The 22,567-nt window shown below is 42.8% G+C and overlaps 1 protein-coding gene across 2 annotated transcripts in view; it reads right to left on the reverse strand.

Annotated features, from left to right (window-relative positions):
- Positions 1-21,727, reverse strand: part of LATS2 (large tumor suppressor kinase 2) — a 66,658-nt gene extending 44,931 nt beyond the window's left edge. Inside the window, exons 1-2 of one of the 2 annotated variants that reach the window (XM_067562855.1) lie at positions 20,976-21,727; positions 12,453-12,940 (exon numbers count right to left, since the gene is read on the reverse strand). In XM_067562855.1, the coding sequence (XP_067418956.1) occupies positions 12,453-12,791 (339 nt within the window). In that variant the 5' untranslated portion in view covers positions 12,792-12,940; positions 20,976-21,727. Of the gene's footprint in view, positions 1-12,452; positions 12,991-20,975 lie in introns of both variants that reach the window. The other variant, XM_067562854.1, reaches the window with a different exon arrangement.
- Positions 21,728-22,567: the final 840 nt, after the last annotated feature.

Raw genomic sequence — 22,567 nt, forward strand, 5'->3', positions numbered from 1 at the left:
AAAGAAACAAACATACATCGCAGAACCAAAATGATAACATACTAAACTTTATTGCCCCTTTGTATTTTTTATGTTGCATCCCTTCCACCATTGCTGACTCTAAATTGTCTATTTAAATTGTAAATTCTTTAGGTCAGGGATCTCATCCTCACTTTTTGCCCCAACACTGCCCAGCACAGATTTGGTACTATACCAATAAAAATGATGATGATAATGAAGATGCATTTCATGAGAAGTTCTGCAGACTCCTATCTTTACCCTTCTAATTCAACAATGCAAATGTGCAGCTGCTAGCTGAGATAGTAAGATGATTTGCTGGTAGTAACCTATACTATTAACACAACTTACGATCGCATCAAGTTTTCCCTGTATCTAACAAACAAAGTGTATTACTGGTCTGAGTTTTTGTACTTACATGAAAGGTATCACTACAATTTATCTTGCACTGCAGAGATTATGCTTGATGGATAACCTTAAAATAAAGTTTTTAATAGTGTTTGGGGAACATTACACATGACATTCAAATTTTAAAAGGAACCTGGGCAACAAAGCAAAGTGCTCTTCTACACTTTAAGATATGGGAAAATCTTAATTAATTATTGTATGTAACTATTCGATTTTGTCCATTCATTTTGAAATGCAAATCACAAGTGCTAAATGGATCTGTAAGGGCTGGAGACAAGAGGTGACATGCTGGCCCTACTGAATTCAATGGGAGTTTTGCTATTGACTTCAATGAGGCCAGAATTTCATCTCTCCAGGCCTCAGCCGCCAGTGTAACCCTCCACTGCTCTTGCACTGCAGCTTGGTGGAGGTGAGGACACTGTCCAGGTGTATTTATACAGCAGCAGATGCATCAGCTTCAACCCCATTGTTTCCCCTATCTGCACCCATATCACACCCCAAAAACTCTGAGCAATGGTGCACAGCGCATTCCTGTGGAGCTGGACTCCACAGTAAACAGGAGATACAGTGGTGTGGCATCCTCAAATCTTGCCCCAATCCAGCACATATGGGGCCCTCTGTTGTTGCAGATGGGGTGTGAAAGCTGGACTGATCTCTTATTGTATGGCTATTTGTTAGTTAATGAACTGGAAAAGCCTGGAAAGCACCCCCCACCAAAAAACACACTTCCTGCAATACCCCATATACTACTATAAAGTAATCTATCACTGCAAACTGGCACAATGCAATCCACTGTACTTGGTCACGCTTCGCTGACTTATACTATGCCAAAAATGACTAGTTTAATAGTTCTCTGGTGAATAAAAGCTCTTGGAACTCTGAAACAGAGCTGAGTTTTTAATTCATATTAAATCTGCTTATCTATTCAGTAAGAATTTCTATTTAGTAGTATCTGTTGTCACACAGCCACCCCCATTCCATATTTTATCTTTTAAAAGAGGCAATACAGGAGGAAGAAAGAGGGAAAATTAATGTGGGAGGTTTTTGTAAAAGTAACCTTAAAAAGTACTTCTAATAATGCAATAGGAGGAAGTTACCCTATTGACTAGTAAAATATAAGACAAGAAAAGCCCAAACAAACCCCAAAACATCTTCATATAAATTATACAGTACATAGCATTGTGCCAGAAGACGGTCACAAACAGCTACTATAGGGAATAAAATCCAAAAAGTACATCTAAATAAGTATAGAGCAATATTGTCCAAAATATGCCTATATACACAGACACACACGTGCGTGCATGACACGTGCATGTTTTATTTTTCTGATTCTATTGGTACTGTAGTTTAATAAGGACCTAATCATGCAAATACTCACTTGAACAGGATTAGTCAAACTACTCACAGTGGTAAGTGCTATGCTCATCAGTGTTTGCAGGATCAGGTCCTGAGATTTATTTCTTTTTAGCGCTTCACAAAAAACAATTTTTTTACAATTAATAAAACCACCAAAATAAAACCATGAGAAATCTGTATCACTACAAATAAGCACTAAAACATCAAAGCATTAACTACATCACAACCTGGCCCATCAGTCTGATGTGGGCTGACCCATTTGCTGAATCCCAGGTGCTTCTAAGTCATCTGGGTTTGGGTCACTTTTCTTGGCCCTGAATCTGTAAGGCATAGTGGCACAATCCCAGGCTCAGACAAGGGGCCTGATCCTTTCCTTGGGACATGGGACTCCACACAATCCAGCCTAGATCCCTGGAACTAGTGCTTTAGCCCTCCTAAGCTTTCTAGTTGCTTACATATTCCCTCAGAATCCACCTAGGCTGTGATTACTCTGAGATTCTAGTTTAACCATTTCAGGAACAACGTGGTAGGAAGGCAATGAACATAGGCTTGGCAGAGGAATTTCTTAGCCACAGTCACTGTACTCTTTAAAAAGCACTAGAGAGCTACTGATCTTTGCAAGATAACAGAAGTCCTAGATGCACCCCCTACTGTAAGTCCAAGGTATTGTCAGCATCTCAGGCTAGACCAAGTCTCTCCCGCCTTCTCTCTCTCCGCCCAGCTCTTTTTGCATGTGGTGGTGGATGGCTCCACTTCTGAGGCCTGGGCTATACTTACCAGTAAATTCGGCAGCAGTCAACAGGAGTTACGCAAGCTACGCAGAGTACCTTGTGTAACTCCCGTCAACTTTGTAACCTCCGTTTAGCATGCTGTCTCCACTGCACTGCACTGACAGGAAATGCGTACCCATCGATGCAGCATTACGATTTTTGGGAAGGGGGTTTTATTAAATCGACTTCCAGATCCATTGAGTGGGTCTTCACTTCCGCTCAATTGATCAGGATAGATCGATCTGACAGTGGCGAATTTGCCGCCATCAGTGTGTACATAGCCTGAGAGAGGATCCCCCTTCTGCCTTTAATTGCAGTCTTTCTCCCTTTAGTCATGTGCTCAACTGAGAAACACTAGCCCTTCTCCAGTCAGGTTTCTGTGTAGAGTTCATTGCTCCATAGGGTTGAAACAGCAGCCAAGAGACAATCAAAGCTGATGGTGCTAAAAAGTTTTGTGATTGCTTTTAAGTCATAGTCATTCAACTTGATGTACAGTAACTTTCCTGGGCTGAGCACCTGTCTGGAATACAACATACTAGACTGACCTTGTAACGTCAGGCTGGTCTTTCAAAAACAGCATACAAAATGTTAGTCAGCACACAAAATGGAAGACAGGGCAAAAAATGGAAGTCATAATTAAGAAAAGATCTGTCTCATTCTGTCAAAAATCACATCCACAGTTCTTTACAATGTTACATCACATAGCAACGATCAAAAAAAGGAAGCACAATAGAAGAGAGAATTTTTCCCAAGAGTTTAAAATTAACAGAGGTTTCATTAAATTGTGAGCTATTAAGACCAGCGTGCAAGAAAGCAGAAAGACATTTGAGAAAGTGGGAAAATGGACATTTAAGGCAGGTGTCATTGGTAGAGCAGAGGGCTGTGCAAAAGAGCAGATAAAGAGGGAGGTGCGGAGTTGTGAAGAGCCTTGAAGGGAAGGACAAGAAACAAAGTTTCATGGAGTGGAAAACAGGGATCCAGTGATGGGATTTAAAGGAAGTGGTAAGGATGACATGGTCAGAGCAACAGACAAGAAGGATGATCTTCCAGTTTACAGTATTTTTTCCTTATTATATACAGACTTCAAATCATTAATACATGTATCAAATGACACAAATAGTTGGTATACAAATTTAGGCCCTGATTCTACAAACAATTGCACACAAGTAACTTTGCACAGAGTAGTTTCAATGAATGGGACTACTCACACGCAAGTATTTGAAAGATAAAAAGCCTAGATACAAACCATCACCTGCAATAAGTAATCTATTGTTTTCTAGCACTTTACTTATGTGGGAACTAAAATATTCCAATTTAAGCATGAAAACATGCAACTTTTAAGGTCCAAAGCATCTATCACAGGAATGCAATGATATAAAAAACAAACACAAAACACTTAGTCATTTAAACACTGTTGTTGTAAATGTCAACATTTCCCCATTCATGGAGGAACAGGGGGGTTATTGCAGACACCCTTTGTTCTATAAATATTGTGACACATATTAGGTAGCACATAAAACACACCACCACCACCACCACCTTTCTCCTGCCCCTCCCACACACAGAGAGCAGTTAAAGGCAAAATGGCATAAAAGCACCCAAGGCATAGCAACCGAGAGTACAGTTAGTATTTACTGGCTCTGTTTTGCAGTAGCATAGGCAGCATGGTTGTTATCTTCTCCACTGGAACTAAAAGTACACAGTAACCAGTCACTCCTTGACTTCAGCCTTCTCAAAAGTAACCCACTTAAAAAGGCTATTTAGTAAGAGTGGTTTTGTCTTCCATCCCCACCTTTACCTAATATTTTCTCCACAAGAAATATTTGAATTACTTGTATTCTATTCAAAATGAGGCTCATAGATCCCTAATCTAGGAGGATCCAACTCTTACACTTCAAGGAAGCAAGAGGGCCAACAAAGTCTTCCTTTTCTATCTCCCTGCTATGAAGCTGGAAGAGGATCACAGTCAGAAGAACATGACATGTTCTCCCTATCTCTGACCACTGGGACTGGATTAGAATCTGCTCTAAAAAGACAATCCCTTCCCTACAGTTCTCTGCAGTTTGGGAGGAGAGAAGTACCACAACAGTGACAGGTCAAGACTACCCTCTTTTATTGATGCACTAATATATTTTGCAGACAATGTAAGTTTTCTTGGGATATGAGCAGGGAGAAAGGGAGGAAAAAAAGAGGAAATCAAGATAAATCACAAGGGGAATATCTAGAGAGATAGATAGCCAGTACAAACATACCTACACACTATTTATAATATAGCCAATACTTTTTTTTTTTTTTTTTTTTAAAGTGTACCAGATAAACACAGTACATGTTCACAACTCAGATTCCACATGTTAACTGCTCTAGTGTGATGAGAGTTTATTCAGTTTTGGTGTTAGAGTTCCAAATATACATGTAATACATTTTATTAAAGGTTCTTTCTAATATGCAAAATCTTTGCATCTGGTCCTTATATTAATAAACTTTACTTTCCTCTTGTAATATGAGCACAAATGCAAAATTTTCTTACTTAACACAAAACCATACTGGCTCCTGTCCACATACAAGCTGTCAAGGACAGTGGAGATTTAAGCTGAGAACCATAACAAATGCAAAAGGAACTGCTCTACCCTAATATCATTATGATACAACTTCCTGTTATGATAGGGGCATTCTCAAACTTCTAGTCACAAGTGCAATTTTTTTAAGCTTGAAGTTAACACTTCTACAGAATTTTCAATGACCTAATGAAGCCACTTGCTCTTTTACTAAAGAAAGACATAGCTCATCTTATGCTGACTATTAACTGACATTTATTACTACACAATAATCTTTAATGTAGACAACCAAGGACAAGAAAAACCTAACAGTATCTTATTACTGAAATATATGATTATAGTGCTTTATATAAGCTTCATATTGAATAATTTAGCATAGACACACTTTCCTCACTATACATGCAAAACTCTCATTAACACCAGTGACAAGTTGTGTGTGTGCATGCGCATGCACAGGGAGAAGGGTGGTATCTATTGGTTTGATACAGCTGACCATTTTGTATATAATTAAGGTTAAATTTGACCTGGGATTCCCATCCTGTCATTTCAAAGGTGACATTACAGGAAATTCCCATTCCTGCTCAGTGTTCGCCCAAGGGGCAAGGTGGGAAGGAGGGACTGGCAAGGACAGCAGTAATATAAAACTAATGCAATCCTGGTCAGTTTCATTCTGCTGCTCTACTGAGAAGTGGTCTAAGAAGCAGCAGCACAGGCACCATCCATCCCTGCTGGGCACACACTTGTACAGGGAGAGAGTGGAGAGAAAGGAAAGAGAAATTTTCTTTGCTCCCTGCCCCAGATTTCCCAGCACAAGGACGCTCCTGTGCAGCTCTTATGCAAAGCATATCCCAGAATGGACCCGTGGGTGTCTCCTAGGAGCAGCATAACAATGCCTACTAGAATCCGATCATTTTAACTAGAAATGATGCTGCCCCTCTTGCCAGCACTAACATGAGAACACTGGAGACAAGAAAGAGAAGCGGAGTAGGAATAGACACACGGGGAAAGGTCAACACAAACAGTTCAGGAGTAGGCTTGGCCTCTTGCTTTCAGCCCCTGAGGGAAAGCTGTGACTCACTTCATTCTCTTCAACCATGCAGGAGAGAAAGTGTGATATATGGCCTTGTGGGAGGAGCAAGGGGAGGGGGGAGAATGGGTGAACCTGCAAAGTCCTCAAAAAAAGGGGAGACTGGAACAAAAGAAAATGGTAGAAACAAGCACACACTATCAATATCCATGGGAAAGGAAAGAGAAAAGCTTAATTCCAAGTTGGGGTGGGAGGTGGAAGAGCATGTGCAGACGAACGCATGGCCAAAATCCTCAGATACAGGCTTTATTGTAGCTGCTGGAGTGTGTAACATTCAGCAATGGACTCATTTGAAAAGATGTTTGTCATCCAATAAACTGAAATGAAATCTAGTTCTTGACGAATCGTGACACTGTTAGTGATAGCCCAGAAGCGATCATTTAGGTATTTCCTGCAGAGCAATCCAGGCTGGTTTAACCGCTCTTTTTTCAGCCACTCTTCAATTTTCACTTTCCTTTTCTAGTTCTAGAAAAAAGCTAGTGTCTTTCCATCCTCGCCACATTGTACAAGTCATATGCTTAGATCCCAAAATTATTGCATGCCAACAGCGCCTACTGCCAGATGGAGGTTTCCAGTGACTGCTTAATTCTGTCTGCCCGTCCTAACAAAAAAGATTTCTGCATAAACTACATTTAGTATAACAGAATCAGTCTCAGTTAAGGATTAGTGTAAGTATAACAATAGGCCTCATTCTGAGAGTTCTGTAACATCAAGTTAATGCAGGGGTGTGATGGCAGTTTTCCTAAGAAGGGGGCCCAGGTTTCCTGCCATGTAGCAGAGATCATGTTCTGAGAGGGAAATGCCTATATGGGGTTCCTCTCTCTTCCCCCCCCCCCCACCACACACACACACACACACACACACACACACACACACACACACACACACACACACACACACACACACACACACACACACACACACACACACACACACGGCACATGTATGTTCTCACCAAGCCACCATTCTCCTTTTGGAGCAGGTCCAGAATGAAAGAAGTGAAGGCGACAGTGTGAGATGGCAGCAACCTTGGGTTCTGGGAAGCAGGGAGCTGGGACTATGGATGAGAGGTATGAATCTCTCCTGGGAGAGTGGGGGGAAAGAGAGCAGAAGTCCCATCCAGTCCCAGAATTCCCAGTGGAACATGTGCTAGCTGGTCTCTCCCATCCAGGCCTAGTCCTTGAAGAGGGGCAAGAACCAGCAACTGAATTACCAGGAACCAGCTGGAGTTGGGGCAGCAGCTTCTCCTGGGGCTTTGGCCCCCAGGGACCCTCCAGACCCAGCTCCCAACTTCCCAGAACCCCAGGCTGCCATTTCCTCATGCTGCCCCTGCATCTTTTCCACTTCCAGGCCAGCTATGGGAGGGGAGAGTGCCGCTCGAACATTCATGTGATCTGTAGTAGCTTCTATGGCCAAGGGGAGGGGAGTGTGGAGGGGTTGCCTGGGCATCCTGGTCTCCCCCTGTGCACCCCTGAGTTAGTGATTACAAACAAAAAAAAGCAGCAGCCTCTGCCAAGTGGGGGGGGGGGGAGGGGAGGAATGGAGAAATATTACTTTCTTCAAAAATGTAATCCATGACAGAAAGATCAAAGGATCATGGAATGCAATAATAAAAAAAAAAAAAAAAAAAAAACCTTTCTAGCTGAATTCCAAGACCTCAATGTAATAAAGATGACAAGATGGTCAGCTTGATTAGAGTTCCCACAAACATCTTTTATCTTTCCAATTTCTTGAAAGACACCATAATTAGAATTTGAAGGGCAGAGCCTCCCTTAAGGAATGTTCAGGTATTGGCACAGGGGAGAATGTGTGTGTTTTATTTCAGAGGCATTTGTAAAGGTAAAATGAGCTGTAAGAGATCCTGGACGTCATGAATCATACTGCTCACTGTAGAACATTGCAATGCGTCATTTTTTAAGCATATAGCATAAGAAAAATTCTGAATTACTGTTGTTAAGAATAGCTACATACACAAACTACGCTAGTGATCTTCACTGAGTGAATCCCAGTCATCACCAAAGAAAAAAAAAGGGACCGTTATTTAACAGTGTGCATTTACATAAGTTAGAACAGGAACCAACATTATGCCAGGATATTTTTAATTCTGAAGAAGTATGGCAAGATAAAATCTAGCCCCTTCAGGCTGATAAAATGCATCTGATCATATGCTCAATTGCACCTACTCACTACAACTGAAAAACAATAATTGCCTGGGGTGATTCCAAGCGGTTTACTGATCTGCAGGAAGACTCTCCACAATCTTGCTCCAGTGTTTCTTAATGACTGAAAGCTACATTTTCAAGCCCAGCAAGTTTTGTTTAAAAGGGGAGTCGCATATTAGCAGTGTTTTTGGCTACCTACTTTCACAAATGAGTAAAAGTCATGCCTTTTGCTGTCAAGTTCTAAAAGTTTTGAAAGTAATCGGATGCTATTTGTTTAAATAATCTCTACAATAGTAATTATTTAGCAAGAGTGACTCCGTTCAGGTACCAGGATTGTAATTTGTTAACTTTATTGTATATTAACCATAATAAACATTTTAAGATCCATGGTGAAATCCTGGATCCACTGAAGTCAACAGCAAAGCTTCAACTGAGTTCAGTGGGACAAGGGTCTCACTTCCAATGTCTTATGCATCACCAGCTCTGGAAACAGGCATATTGTGCCATTCAGAATCTAAGAATCTCAGCTTCAACTTACAGCCACGGTGATGCATCTAATATCAGTTATTAATCAAAATCATATCTTCATCTGAAAATCTCTTATCAACTGTTTTTACAAGCAACACCTAAAATTACTGAAACTTACAATTTTTTTTAAATTTTGCATTTTCTTCATTAATTTGATAGCACTTTATATAGTTATTTTTACTGATTTCCCAACTGTCAATTTCCCTGTTTTGTCACTCTTTCACACAGCAGGAGAGAAAATAAAGAGAATAAAATGTGATCGTGACCTGAAATTACTTTCAACTTTTTTTTTAATTGAACGGATTTCAACTTGATGGTATCCCTTTAAAGTGCATCATTCTGATTACCATCTTGTTTCCTTCCCCACACATGCTTGAATTCTGATATGATTTTAGCAGAGAGCCTCTCAAGAGCCGAGAGTATAAACCCTAGCTTTCCGCTATCTGATGGCTTGAAAGCCTAATTTCCAAATGGTACAAAGCATTTCTCTCCATCTCTAGGAGTGTGTGTAATAACTGCTGCTAAATTCAAAACATACTGCAGAGGTACGTAGGGGCGGCATTTTAGTACTGGTAGATTTTTTTTCTAACACTGGTCCTGGCCCAGTGACGAGAAGGAATTAAAATGTTGATTTCTGCATGCTTGAGTATAGTGTAACAGATTGCCCAATAGGACTAAGATACATCAAATAGGACTAGGGTACATCTGGAACATCAAACCAAGATCTATTTTGAGAATGAAGTTCTTCATACCATTATGATGAACATCACACAGCATCTAAGTGTTTTCAAAATCCTCCTGGACACCTTAGATTAGATTTACTGATGGCAAATCACTGACTTCACCCACTGATCATTATAAAATACTAACCAAACACTTAAAGTGAGCAAGAGTAGTACTTTAGACTGTGTCGGAGGCGTGCTGTACAGGAAGGTTAAAAGGGACCTCCATTGGTTCATTTAAGGCCAAGCATTTTTCTTTCTTTATAAATAATATTTTCTAAATCCCTGTTTCCAGTGTATCTGTAATATTACCTCCAGCAAAGTTTTTAAAACTCACTCCTGGTGATTGGGAAATTGGCATGGAACACCTTCCTGACCAGCCAAAGGCAAGAGAAACCATAAACCTTTCTTCTCAGGTGAGAAAAATCACTGCAAAGAATGTGTTCACCACCTCCAGATTAGACTCCATCTGGGATGAACATGACTACCACCAAGGTGCTATGTTTGTGCCAGGCACTTATTAGCCAATGAAGCAGGAATGAAACCACAAGCTCCACTGGCTGTTTATTTGGCTGAATTTAGGGTCCTTGTTCAAAGCACTTAGAGTGCAATCTACCTCCAGGAACTCCCATACATTCACAACCTTCCAAGGTATCTATGCTTCATCTAGACTGGACTGGGTAAGATTATGGGGTGCAGGAACAGAATGTTTTCAGAAGCGAGAAACCAGTTATGGAATCCCTAACAGGAGATTAGGTTAGACCTGAACCTCATCAGGGTCAGATTCAACAGCCAGACTCATTGGATATGGCTGTCCCTAGTAACGGGATCTTCACAGGATCAAGCCACTACTGGAGAAACTGAAAAGAAAGAAGCATAACACAAGAAAGGAATCAGAGAGAGTAGGAAACACTGAAGACACACTCCAGGGTCAAAAGCAATTATGAGAATGTTACCATTCAGAGCACAGTCAGAGTTGACTTTAATTGTGTACAGCACTTCAGACACCTGGTGCCAATACCTGAGACAGGGTATATAAAAATAGTTATAAAAATTACATATACAGTATACTGCACTGAACTTTATGTAACATTTTAGCCATAAATCCCAAGGCATTCAGAAAGATAGGCAAACATTCCTGTTTGTTTACAGATGAGTGAAGTGTGGTTGAAGCAGAAAGTTTTAGAAGTCTGCACTTAAAAGCATGTTTGCGTGATGTGTCTTTGTAACACACCCAATTTATACATGCACATCAGGGATCCCTTTGTATTCATTTAACCTTGACTCATTTATGCACATAAAGTGTTTATATTCAGAAGTGTCACAGGAACTTGAGTGCAGACTTTTAAAAATGTAGGGCTTCATGACACACACAAGTTCACGCAGCAAGTCAGTGGAACATCCAGGAAGAGAACTCAGTTCAGCATCTCATCCACTGGACCAGGGAACATCTGGCTTGTCCCCCACAACCCTCCCATATTCATCTGGGTCTCCATCCTGCCTTCTCTCTACCCAACTTGTAGAACATAAGCTCCCTGGTGCAGATTTCATCTAAATAGCTCTGTACTGTGCAACTCCAAGTAAATATCAGTGTCAAGCAAATAATTCATAGTAATCAAACCCCCGTTTCAGGGAGAGTTTTAAGAAGTTGATAGTCTTTGAAAGGTGCTTTGAAGGTTAGTAAATAAAAGTTTTGACAGATGAACAATCGGAAATAAGTATGGAATCAAGGAACCTTGTTTGGGAGCAACCTGCCACCACCTCTTCCCATCTAAAAATCAGAGGACTATAAACACGAATGTTTCTGCTTGACATACAAATGCCATTTGATCATAAGTGTTAAAAGATGGTTTCTCATGCAACCAGGACCTGAACCAGAAACAGAGCTTTATAAATCAAAACCAACACCTCAAATTGTACCTACACACAAATGGGAAGACGATGTTGATGCCAGAGCATTTATGCAAAATATTTTCAATTAAAGATACTGTTTAACACAGAAACAGCCACACTGTGTACTAGCTGCAGTTTTTGTACAGCTCTGAGTCTTCAGGTTCACAGTATGTTGCAGCACCAGTCTCAAAGTGACAAAAGCATTTATCATTGTGCTGAGGTCCTTATCTGGAAGGAGTTGCAACTTCTGGTCAAGTGCAGAGGGGGTGGGAGAGGTGGGGAAAGCACTCCTGATTGCTAGTGTTTTCTGAACATTCAGAAGTAGCTGGTCCCCCCAGCCCCCATACTGCCCCTCTGTGAACCTGGCTATGCAACAGTGGGCAGACTTCAGTTAAGGAGGCAGTTAGCCCTTTCTTCTGGTTGCTTCTGAAAGTCAATGAGACTTAAGAGTCTATGTCACCAAGGGTAAAATTCTCAAAAGCACATAAGTCTCAAACCGCTAACTCCTATCCAAGTCCCAGCATTGCCAAACACTGGCTAAACCATTCAACTGCACTGCCTGGTTGTGATGAAACAGATCAACAGTTAGCTGTCGTCTATGTCTTTCAGGCACCTCAGCCCACATCCTATTATTATTCCTACTGTACCTATAGATACGAACACGATAAATGACAGAAGTAACAGAACAGAAACGTGTGGGACCCCATGACAGCCCATGGGACAGATTAAGGGGCCCCCAATGCTACCCACTGGAATCGTTCAAAGAAAGGAACCCTCAACCATGAGTCATCTAACCTACGAGAGTCAGCAAAAACACTTCATGGCCAACAGCAACAAAGGCAGCCGACAGAGCTAGAAGAATCAGCGGCACCTGTCACTTGACAATTTTTCCATGGGTCAACCACCAGTCTTAGACTTATATATACTTGCTGTAAACCCAATGCAACATTCTCTCCTTCCAAATTCATACGTACCTGATCACAGCCTACATTCACCAATTCCTGCAGCATCTGCCTATTTACTTCTGTAGTAGCTGAGGTGCCCGACTCATTAGCAAAAGGCAACAAAGAATATCTGATTTCTCGCAGTGCTTTCTGATAAGGTCCAAACTTGGCTGTTGGTCTCATTTGCTGCTGCCTAGCAGCATCTTTCCCTACTAAAATTTTAGGGTCCAGAGAAGTTTCGCTGCCTGGTCCAACAGGTAATCCCTGTCCTGAAGATTTGGAAGGCTGCTTTAAACCTTCGCGAATCTCTTGTAATCTTTGCCTGCTGTTTCCAGAATAAGTTGTAGCAGGAAAAGTCTTTGGCCTCATTGTTAATCCAGATTTCTTTCAACATAAATACAATCTTCTTTCTTATTTTAAAACTACTTTGTTCTAAAAAAATGTTCCTCTCTTGATGGTATCCTTAGACAAACAGTTTCCACTCAATGCTTTATTTCAGCTCACAGTGTTCATGGCTCCTGCAGAGGATGAAAAACCATGGAATCATCATGTTGCAGATTGTTTGTATCTGAAACAGAAAAGAAAATATGAACTTAGTCTCTCACATTTTTCTGCCTGTTTTAAATGGTTTGCCTCTTAAAGGGATTTCAACATGACAATGGCAGTTTATCCAGTTAAAGCAATATAACCTGATAATGCCCAGTCCTCAAAGCTGAACATCATTTAATAAATTTCACTCATCTGTTTTCCCTTCAAGGATTTCAAAGTGCTTTCTCAACAAGAACTGGCCAACATATTTCAGGTGAAAAAATTTTAAATGTAAAATGACCTTTTTTAGAAATGAAAAAGTTCACAGGAAATAGTTATTTATCTTGAAAGTTTTGATTTTCAAAAATCAACATCTTTTCTGTTTTTTAAAAATAACTGATAACCTAAAGCTTTAAAAATCTCACTGTATTAAAAAACATAGTGGCAAGCTTCCTGTATAGCTGTGTAATTAAACACAGGCCAAACCTATCTTTTATTTCATAGTGAAGGATATGTTCATGCTGAGACTTTGTATGTCAAGATCTTGCCTGAAGAAAAGTTCTTGTTTGTTTTACAATAGCTGAGTTATAAATCCCTGAAAAGGAAATTTATAATGGTAATACTGACAACTCTAACTATAGCATTTCCTACTGTTTCAAAACCAAGGTCAGAAGCAACAAGACATTCTGACATTCCACTTTAATATCTAAATAAATCTTAAAGATGAAGAACTTTACTCTCCTTGAGGAATATCTTTCGCCACTGAGTAAGGTACGACTTAGTGCGAGTATCGAATCTGACCCTTGCAATGTAGGATTTTTTTGTACTGCTCTTGAGCAAAGGCGGCCGAAACATAGTGAAAAATAATAAAAATTCCAATCTGGAAATAAGTAAAGACTTCTAGATAGTCAATCATAGGTATTTCTACTCTGACACATGGCAGGACACTCAATTCAGTTTGTGAGCTCTTTGAGGGAGAGTGTTTGTATCATCGTATGTCTTTATTCCAGCACAATGAAGCTCTGACCCTGATAGGGGCCTGCTGTCATTACCATAATATAATATTAAATAGTGGAATATTCAAAAGAGGATTAAAAGGTCCATTAGTGAACATCACCACACACTACTGAAGCTGCTTCCACACCTCTGCAGCTGCTACTGTTTGGCTGAAGACACTTTTCTCCAATACTTGGCGCTTACAAAATGCTTACCTTCTATAGATCTCAAAGTGCATTATGAAGTGGGTAAGGATTTCCCTAAAGAATGGTTTTTTCAATTGTTTTGAGACAGTGAGCATAAAATGTGTTTTAAAAAGTTAGGAAGTATTTATTTCTTGCCAGTAACTCAAAGGTTGAAGAGAATTTTCTCAAGTGTTTTAAATAATTCACCTCTCAGCATAGAAAGTTTTAGCACCAAAAGGAGAGTTCTTTCATAAAGATTATTACCCCACATTTTCACATGCTTATAACAAAGGGCCAACCAATGTATCCTTAACTCTAGCTTTTGCTATTGTGAAAACTATAGTATTTCTCATCTTGAACTGGCTGCCAAAAAAGTACTTCAAGGGCATTAAATCAAATGACTCCTTTAACTCTACTCACTATTCCCCAACTTAGGGACCATCACAGAGTTTGGAGAACATTTCCAGATTTACACCATGCATCCTCATCACCCATCATGCTGGCCACCATTCTGAAGGCCAAGGGGGCCTAAAAAAGTCTATCTTTGAAAACCAACATCACTCCCTAATTGGCAGAGGGTTCACTGCTGAGTGACATAAAACCTTTCCTCTTAACCATGGGCTGAACCCTTGTCAGCTGGGAAAACAGGACACTGGAGTCAAACCCAAGTCTCCAGTACGACTGTGAATCTCTTTAAACAGTGGCAGGACTAACTAATATGTTAAGTTATCATACAAGTGTAATATCTCTACATAATGTGTCACATGCCCCTCTAGCAACTAATACACACAGAAGATACACTTGCCATCTACAATTACACAAGTTCAAGTGGTAGACCTCTGTACTTCGGTGCTAAAAGTCCTAGGTTCAAACCCTAATGATGATCTGTGGTGGGATGTCACTATCTAAACAATTTTTGTTAATATTTAAATAAAAATTGCACGAGTGCTTAGCCAGATGACCTAGTACGAGACACAGACATACACTATATGAAAGTTGGATTCACTCTGCGATCTCAAACTCCCCCAATTCTTGGTGGTGTCTTGCAATCCTTAATAATAAGCCATGTTTGTCTAAATCTGCAATTAATGGTGGAAGGAAGAAATCTCTGTAAGCATCTTGGAAGGTGTTTGCAGTTTATGATGAGAAAAAGGGTTAAAGCTACTTATCCATATTGTGACATTTTCTCCTAAACAACAATTCAATCATCAGTTAGGGACAGATCCTGCTCAGATGCACACAGTGTGGCTGTCAACACAGTCGAGGGGGGTGGAGAGGAGTGGAAGAGTGCATGCATATTTCCAAGGGTAAAATTTGGTCCCCCTAAGGTGATATAGTAGCTAAAATGGACTTTAATAAATAAAAGGCACTTAAACAATATTACTGAAACCATTTTAGGAATACATCATAACTAAATAGCATTTCATAGATGAAAAATACACTTAAGTCCAATTTATTACCCGGTCTTTCCTTTCCCTTCCCTGACAGCAGCAGACACCGTATGGCTGGGTTTAGGAGAAAGAACAAACAAGGACTTCTCTCAAACCCTGTGCCAATGTTCAGGCATGGGATGTGATAGAGAGGAATGCAATTCCTCCACCTCCTTGCAACCCAAGACTTGGCCTCTAGCTTACACAACATGCCTCATAGAAAGAAGTTTTGTGGCCCATGATCCACAGCATGATTCTAATAATGCTAGGTCAAACCAGCTGGCAACTTCTTTAGCTTTCTTTCTGTTTTAGCAGCATTAACTGAGTGATCAGCATTACACTTACAGTATGAATGAGAATAGCAACCACCAGATAACTGTAAATGTGTTTTATAGCTTCCAGCAGAAAAGTTAACTTAATATGCAGGACATGCCAAGTATTGGAATAGCATTTAAATATTACAGATGATCTGCAAAGAAAAACAAACTGTCTGTGCCCTTTATAAATGGTGGACTTAACAGATGTCTTTTTAGGAAAAAATTGCTGTGCCGTACTTAAACTACAAAGTATCAAAAATAGCAATTTATATCTATAAGCATTTGTCTGTATTGTTTGTATTGTCCCAGTTTTGAAAATTCAGTATCCTTCTAACTTTCACCGTCTTTGCATGTGTCCACCCCACACTCCTTCAATCATAAGTAATTGTTTTGCAAAATTATTTGTGTTTTAAACCATTCTGATTAAACACCCCTAAGCCTCTTTTCAAAGAATTTCTGATATTCTTCACTAAGCAGAAACCTGTCCATTACACTCCAAGTACTAAATTACAATATTCCAAATAAAAGTTAGTGTTACCTTAATTACAGCAAGTTGGAACAATTTTGGTAGAGTCGAGTATGTCTTTTTAGTTGAGAAATACTGACAGAGATCGTGAAGATAGACAAACAGATACATTGAATTTAAACCGTATTCCCCATGCAGGTGTTCTGGACAATGCATGGCATAATAAAAACCAAATTAAAATACAATGAAAATCATTAACATGCAAAATAAAAAGTAATGATGGGGTCTTAATACCAAAAGGAAGAGAGGAAAAGAGAGGAGAGGAAAAATTTAAAAAATGCGTCAGAATAAGAACTGTCACCAAAAACCTTTTAAATGGAAAAGTCACGAGGTGTTTTATGGAACAGATGAACGCAGATGATTCCAGGGGACAGAGAGTTCCATTCTCTATAGAACCCATAACAAAGATATAATCCCCTAACAATTTAAGGTGTATCCGTTAGAAATAAGCCTCAAGGAGGACAGCTCACAATACTTTAAAATAATACATTATTATTTAATAATAAAATAATAATAAAAGACACTTTTAAAATATCAGCTGTTCCAGCTTTAAATTAATCTAATGCTTCAAAAGTAGCCAATGTAGCGTGTGCAGGACAGATATAACATGATTGTGGTTGCTCACACCAATGAGAAAAAACAACAAACTACACAAATGCATTCTCAGCATGCTGAAAATGACAGAAAAGCCCTTCTGTGGGCCCTCTAAAAAAGGCAGCAATAATAAAACTTTGCCATCCCAAGGGCACAGAATACTACTGTCATTAACTAAATCAGATGCAAGCATCACAACTGAAAAATACATCTTTGTGCCATATGGTTTTTCCGGAAAGGGTGTGATGAAAAACAATTCCAAGATTCTTAACCTCATTCACTGCCTTTCAGTTAACCCCTCAACCAGTAGGAATAAAAACAGGGAGCAAGCTTCTCTGTAGAGCCAACTTCTAACCAATGGCAAGACTTCTGTTTGACTAGGGCTAAAGACAAGATAACTTTGACATATACAGCTAACAACATCCGTCAAGCACTGCTCCAAAGCAGAGACCAAATCCGTATGGTCAACTAATGAGACAGAGCTCTGATTAATTCTGTGGATGATACACTCTCCAGAGCCATGTAGAAATAGATGGGCTCTAGTGTTGACAGAGGTATGGAATAGCCCCTACATCGAAACATACAAGCTGATGGGTTATCGATTTTGGATGGCCTATCTATTCAAGTACCTAAACCAGCTCCCATGGAAGGTCTATTCTATCTTCTGAGTAAAATCCAATACAAAAAGACAGATGCTGCCTCACCTTAGCTGATATCCATATGCACACTGATATACCCTCATGCCATGCACAGTGGCTCTGACTTTTTTTTTTTTTTTTTTGGAGATGAGCAATAAAGGATCACATATACCAAAATCCCTACGTGTCATGTTCCAGGCATAGGTGCCCTGCCTACTTTCAGATGTCCATTCTCTCTTTCACTCCTTTGTCTTCATTTCCCCCTCTCCCCCCATCTTGGTTTTTTTTTGCTATTCTTATTCATTGTTGCTGGGGAGGGCGGTGGGGGGGGGGGGGGTTGCCCTTAAGTCCCCAGATACATGCCTCAAAGAGCTCATCTATTTAGCTTAACAAAGAGAAGTTTAAGGAGTGACTTGATTAGTCTCTGAGTACACATATTTTATAATGAGCTCTTCAATCTAGCAGAGAAAGGCATCTCACAATCCAATGGTTGTAAATTGTGAAGTCAGACTGAAAATAAAGCATAAAATTTTTGACGGTGAAAATATTAACCACTGGAACAACTTACCAAGGGTTGGGAAGGATTCTCTTATCACTGACAATTTTAAAATCAAGACTGGATGTTTTTCTAATAGATCTGCTGTAGGAATTATTTTGGGGGAAATTCTATAGCCTGTGTTATATAGATGAACACATGGTCCCTTCTGGGCTTGCAATCTATGGGTCTAAACTCTGCCTCCCTGTTCCTCCACTGACCAGAAGGCTACATGCTACTAAGGCAAGGAGCATCAACTGGTGCCTATGTGGGGCTGGGACAAATGCTCTTGCAGATAAGTTGTATGTTCCAAGAGCAGAGACATCTGCTTGTCTATCTGGTCTTGTATACTCAGGCTTTAAGCTCTTTGAGGCAGGGACTAGCTATTACTAAATATATATACAGCTCCTAGAACAAGGGGGACATGATCTCAGGATGCTACTATAATACAAATAATAATACTGTATTACCTATGACAGCACATTAGAAATAGGGAACGGGAATGAATCCAGGGTCATGTCATTTCTCTCACTCTTCCTCTTTTCTATCCCATTAACAGTACCATCCAAAGTAACTGTGAAGTCCCTGTAGACTGGTGATTTGCACCCTACCAAAACCATAAACAGTGGTCCTATACCAGTGGCATGCAAAACAGACAGACGTTTAAATAAGTTAATTCCCATGCTTGCCCGTCCCACACACTGCATGCCAGTGATTATGTCTTGCAAAGAGTTTATGTAAGATGTTACATTTTCATAGTGCTGGTCACAAGATCTCAACACACTTTTCAGACATGTTATTTTTCATTATACCCATTGTAGAAAAGAGATACCGAGAGGTTCAATCAGGAATTTTCAAAAGCTGCCTCTGATTTTGAGTGCCTGACTTTAAACACTCAGGACCTGAATTTTAGAGAGACCCAACCTACTGATTCAATTGAAGTTTTGGGTGCTCTGCGCTTCTGAAAACTCAGATTCAAGCTGTCTCAAGTTGGGCACTGAAATATTGAGGTAGTCAAAGGACATACAAAACTTTTGGCCTAAGTGACCTGCTAAAAGTCACAAAACCAAAAAATCTGTGGTAAAGCTGGAATCAAAATCCAGGAGTCCTGACTCCAAAGTCCTTCGTTCAATCTAAACCATGAAACTACACTTCCCCTCAGCAGACAGAAGCCCTACAAAACAACAGCCTTAGGCCTTGCACCAGCCCACCTTCAACAGAAAGTCTGCTCTAAACAGCAGAGGTGACTTAAATGACCAGAGATTCTGTGGTGAGCGCCCACCCCCAAAGTATCATCAAACTACCACACAATTCTACTCCATTTCCATCAGACAGTCACCTTCTTCACCAACCTAAGCCATTTACTGGGCCCATTGAGGACACAGGTTTCATGGTAGGGTAAGGGCCTGATCCTGAAAACCTTGCTTGCCTACATAGCCCAATGACTTCAGTGCAGTTACTCCTCTAACCAGAGGCGGTGAAAAGGCCCCACTATGGGGCTGTTGGTTTACAATGAGCCTCCGGAAGGTGCTCCAGAAGTGCATGTGAATAGCTGTCAAGAAGGAAATGGAGGCCGCCCAGAGCCCACGGGGATGGGCGCAGGCAGAGCCGGGCCAGCTCCGGGATATGAGAGTTACGCTGGGAGCAGGCGGGATGTGAAAGGAGCCTGTCTGGAAACGCAGCTGCCCCCGGGGAAAGAGCCAGGCACGTCAGTCAGCCCCAGAGCTACAAGCCACCAGGCTGCTGCTATCTGGGGAGAGGAGAGTCGGGTGGGGGCACTGAGGCCTAAGTGCGTGTCCGAGGCGGCCGGCAGCGGCTAGCGAGTGGGCAGGGGCCTGTCCCGGGCCGGGCTGTCACGTTAATGTCTGCTCCAGAGGCAGCGCTCGGGAAAATGTCGGCAAGTAACTGCGGAGCAAGGCTGCCAAGGGGGGGCCACGTTCCCCGGCTCCCCTCGGGCTTGGGACAGAGCGAGCCTCCGGCCCCAGCCCTGGGGGCAAACGCCGCCTCCCCCACACAAAGGGAGCCCGGCGCCCGCTTCCCACAGACGCTCGCCCCGGCGCCCAAGTTGCTCCAAAGTTTTCTTGTCGCTTTTCTTCCGGAGCGCGAGGACGGGCCCGAGTCCGGCTCAGCCCCGGCCGCAGAGGGAGGGCGCCTGGCCGGCGGCTCCCCGCCAGGAGAGCTCGCACTCAGCGGCGGCGGAGCCACACGCCGGGCCCCTGAGCCCCTTCCCCGGTCATCCCAGGGAGCTGCGATTCCCCGGCCCCCAGAGCTGCGGCCGCCGCCTGCACCCAGGCACTGGCTGCGGCTCTCGCTGGCCGCCCGCCGGGAAGAACCGACTCCCCGAGCTACCTCCGCCTAGGACGTTTGCTCCCTGCCCGCAAACACACACCCCGGTGGCCCCCGTTCTTCCCAAGCAAGCTTCGCCAGGGCCGGCTTCGGGGGGGGGGGGGGTGTCCCCAGCTGTCCTGCCCCCCCTCGAAGACACTTGCACGCAGTCCGGCTTGTGGGTCGCCTACCGCCGTCCAGCAAGGGCCGGCTGCCCCGGGCCAGGCATGCGCTGGGTCGTGCGCTTCTTCGCCAGCCGGCGAGAGCCGACTCCCCGCTCGCCCCCCCAGGTGACTTCCACCCCAGCCCAGCCCCACGCGCTCACGCCCTGGGCCCTGCCTTGGACTGCCCCGCTCCAGCCTCGCCCCGCAGCCCATGCCGATCCAGAGCGGGGTCCTGCTGCCGGGAACCCCCGAGGCAAGCGCCCCCGCCGCGGGGCCCGCTCCCTCCCAAGCGCCCCGCCGCGAACCTGCACTTACAAAGAAGTCTCTACAGGGGCGAGCCGAGCTGCGGGGAGTCCCCGTCCCGCCCTCACCTCCGGTCCGTCGGGGCTGCCGGGGGACACGGACCGCCGAGCCCGTCTCGCTGTGCAGTCGGGGTCAGGGAGCAGCCCCCGGACCCTCCCCGGCGCGCCTGTGCCGGCGGCGGCGCCGCTCGCTGCCCATCTTCTCCGTCCCCTCCCCGGGCTCCGGCTCCGAGTGCGGCGGCAGCGGGCGGGCGGCAGGACACAGTTGGGACATTCGCTACATTGTTGGCATTCCATTCGCGTCACGTGACCCGGGCTCTCGCGTCATTCCAGGCCCCCTCCCTTCGCATACCAGAGAGGGGCGGGGCTTCTGCCGCCCGATCACTAGGCGTGGGGCGGAGCCCTAAGTGCTCCTGCAGCCGCCTGAGGCGGGGCGGGGAGGAGAGAGAATTCCCCGCGGCACTGAGGGCGCAGGGGGGGGGCCAGGAGCCGGTGACACCCTGATTTCCTTTGTCCTCTTCAATGCACGGACCCGTCCTCCACGAAACTGTGCGTGCAGCCTTAGCAGCTGGGGTCCCCAGTCTTCCCGACCAAGCTTATTCTCACTTACAGATAGAGCCCAGCTCAGCTGCAAAGTTTGGGTCTAGATCTGAACTGCCCCAAATTTCCCAGCTGTTTGGATTATGGTTTCTGAGTCGGGCCACTACAAGTGAGAGCGGGGACGGCTGCACCTGCCGGGCCCTGGCCTTTTGACTGGAGCCTCAAGTTCAATTTGGACTCCTCACTCCTGTCTCCAGTATCTCAAGTCCTTCAGTGCGCAGGGGTGAAAATGACATTGGACTGAAGAGAGGTGGAACAAAGAGATGGGTCCAGTTTAAGCCGGCTGTAAAGAAGAATGAGGACCTGGCCCACTCCTGGCAATCTGCCTCCTCCCTTGGAACAACTTCCTGGAAAAGGGTCTCATGTGAACTCTTGAGACCCATTCTTGTCTGGGGTCACACCATGGACAATATACTGTTCTCCCAGTTTACAAAAAAAAAACAATTTATGTTAAGATTTAGTTTATTTTCTTGTGATGGCAAAGAGAAATCTTGGCAATGGGTGCTGGGAAGAAACAAAGCAATTTTTTAGGCTTCTCAGTTTTCTCTTTATGTAGGTAGGGTCATGCAGTTCACGTCTGTATCAAACATTCAGAGTTTGAATTCAACCCGTTACAGAGTTAATAGTTAACCATGACGTCTATGTGAGCATGCCTCCTGTAAGTGCCGGAGTTTTTGCATTTGGGATTCCTGTTTAGCCCATTATTGAGACCAGCCATCAAGTTCAGATGCAGATTGGGGATTTGGTTCAGGCCCATCAAAACTGTCTTTTGATGTTATTGTAGCAGCTATGGACATTGGTAACAACCAGAAAGTAATAAAAATTAAGTAGTAATAATAAAAATAAAATTAAACAAATGCTGCAGTCCTATGGCAAAGTCCAAAGGACACTTCTTCATTTTGGATTCATTTTAAAGGCAGTGTTTTAAAGTCTCTTCTTGTGGGGAGGAAGGATATTGCTCTGCCTGTGTGTATTTAGAAGCTGGTCCTGCAAATACTTAACCAC

Source organism: Emydura macquarii, unplaced genomic scaffold, assembly GCF_026122565.2.
Source record: "Emydura macquarii macquarii isolate MOO-44397 ecotype Brisbane River unplaced genomic scaffold, CSIRO-AGI_Emac_v2 contig_2473, whole genome shotgun sequence".
NCBI classification, from domain to species: Eukaryota; Metazoa; Chordata; order Testudines; family Chelidae; genus Emydura; species Emydura macquarii.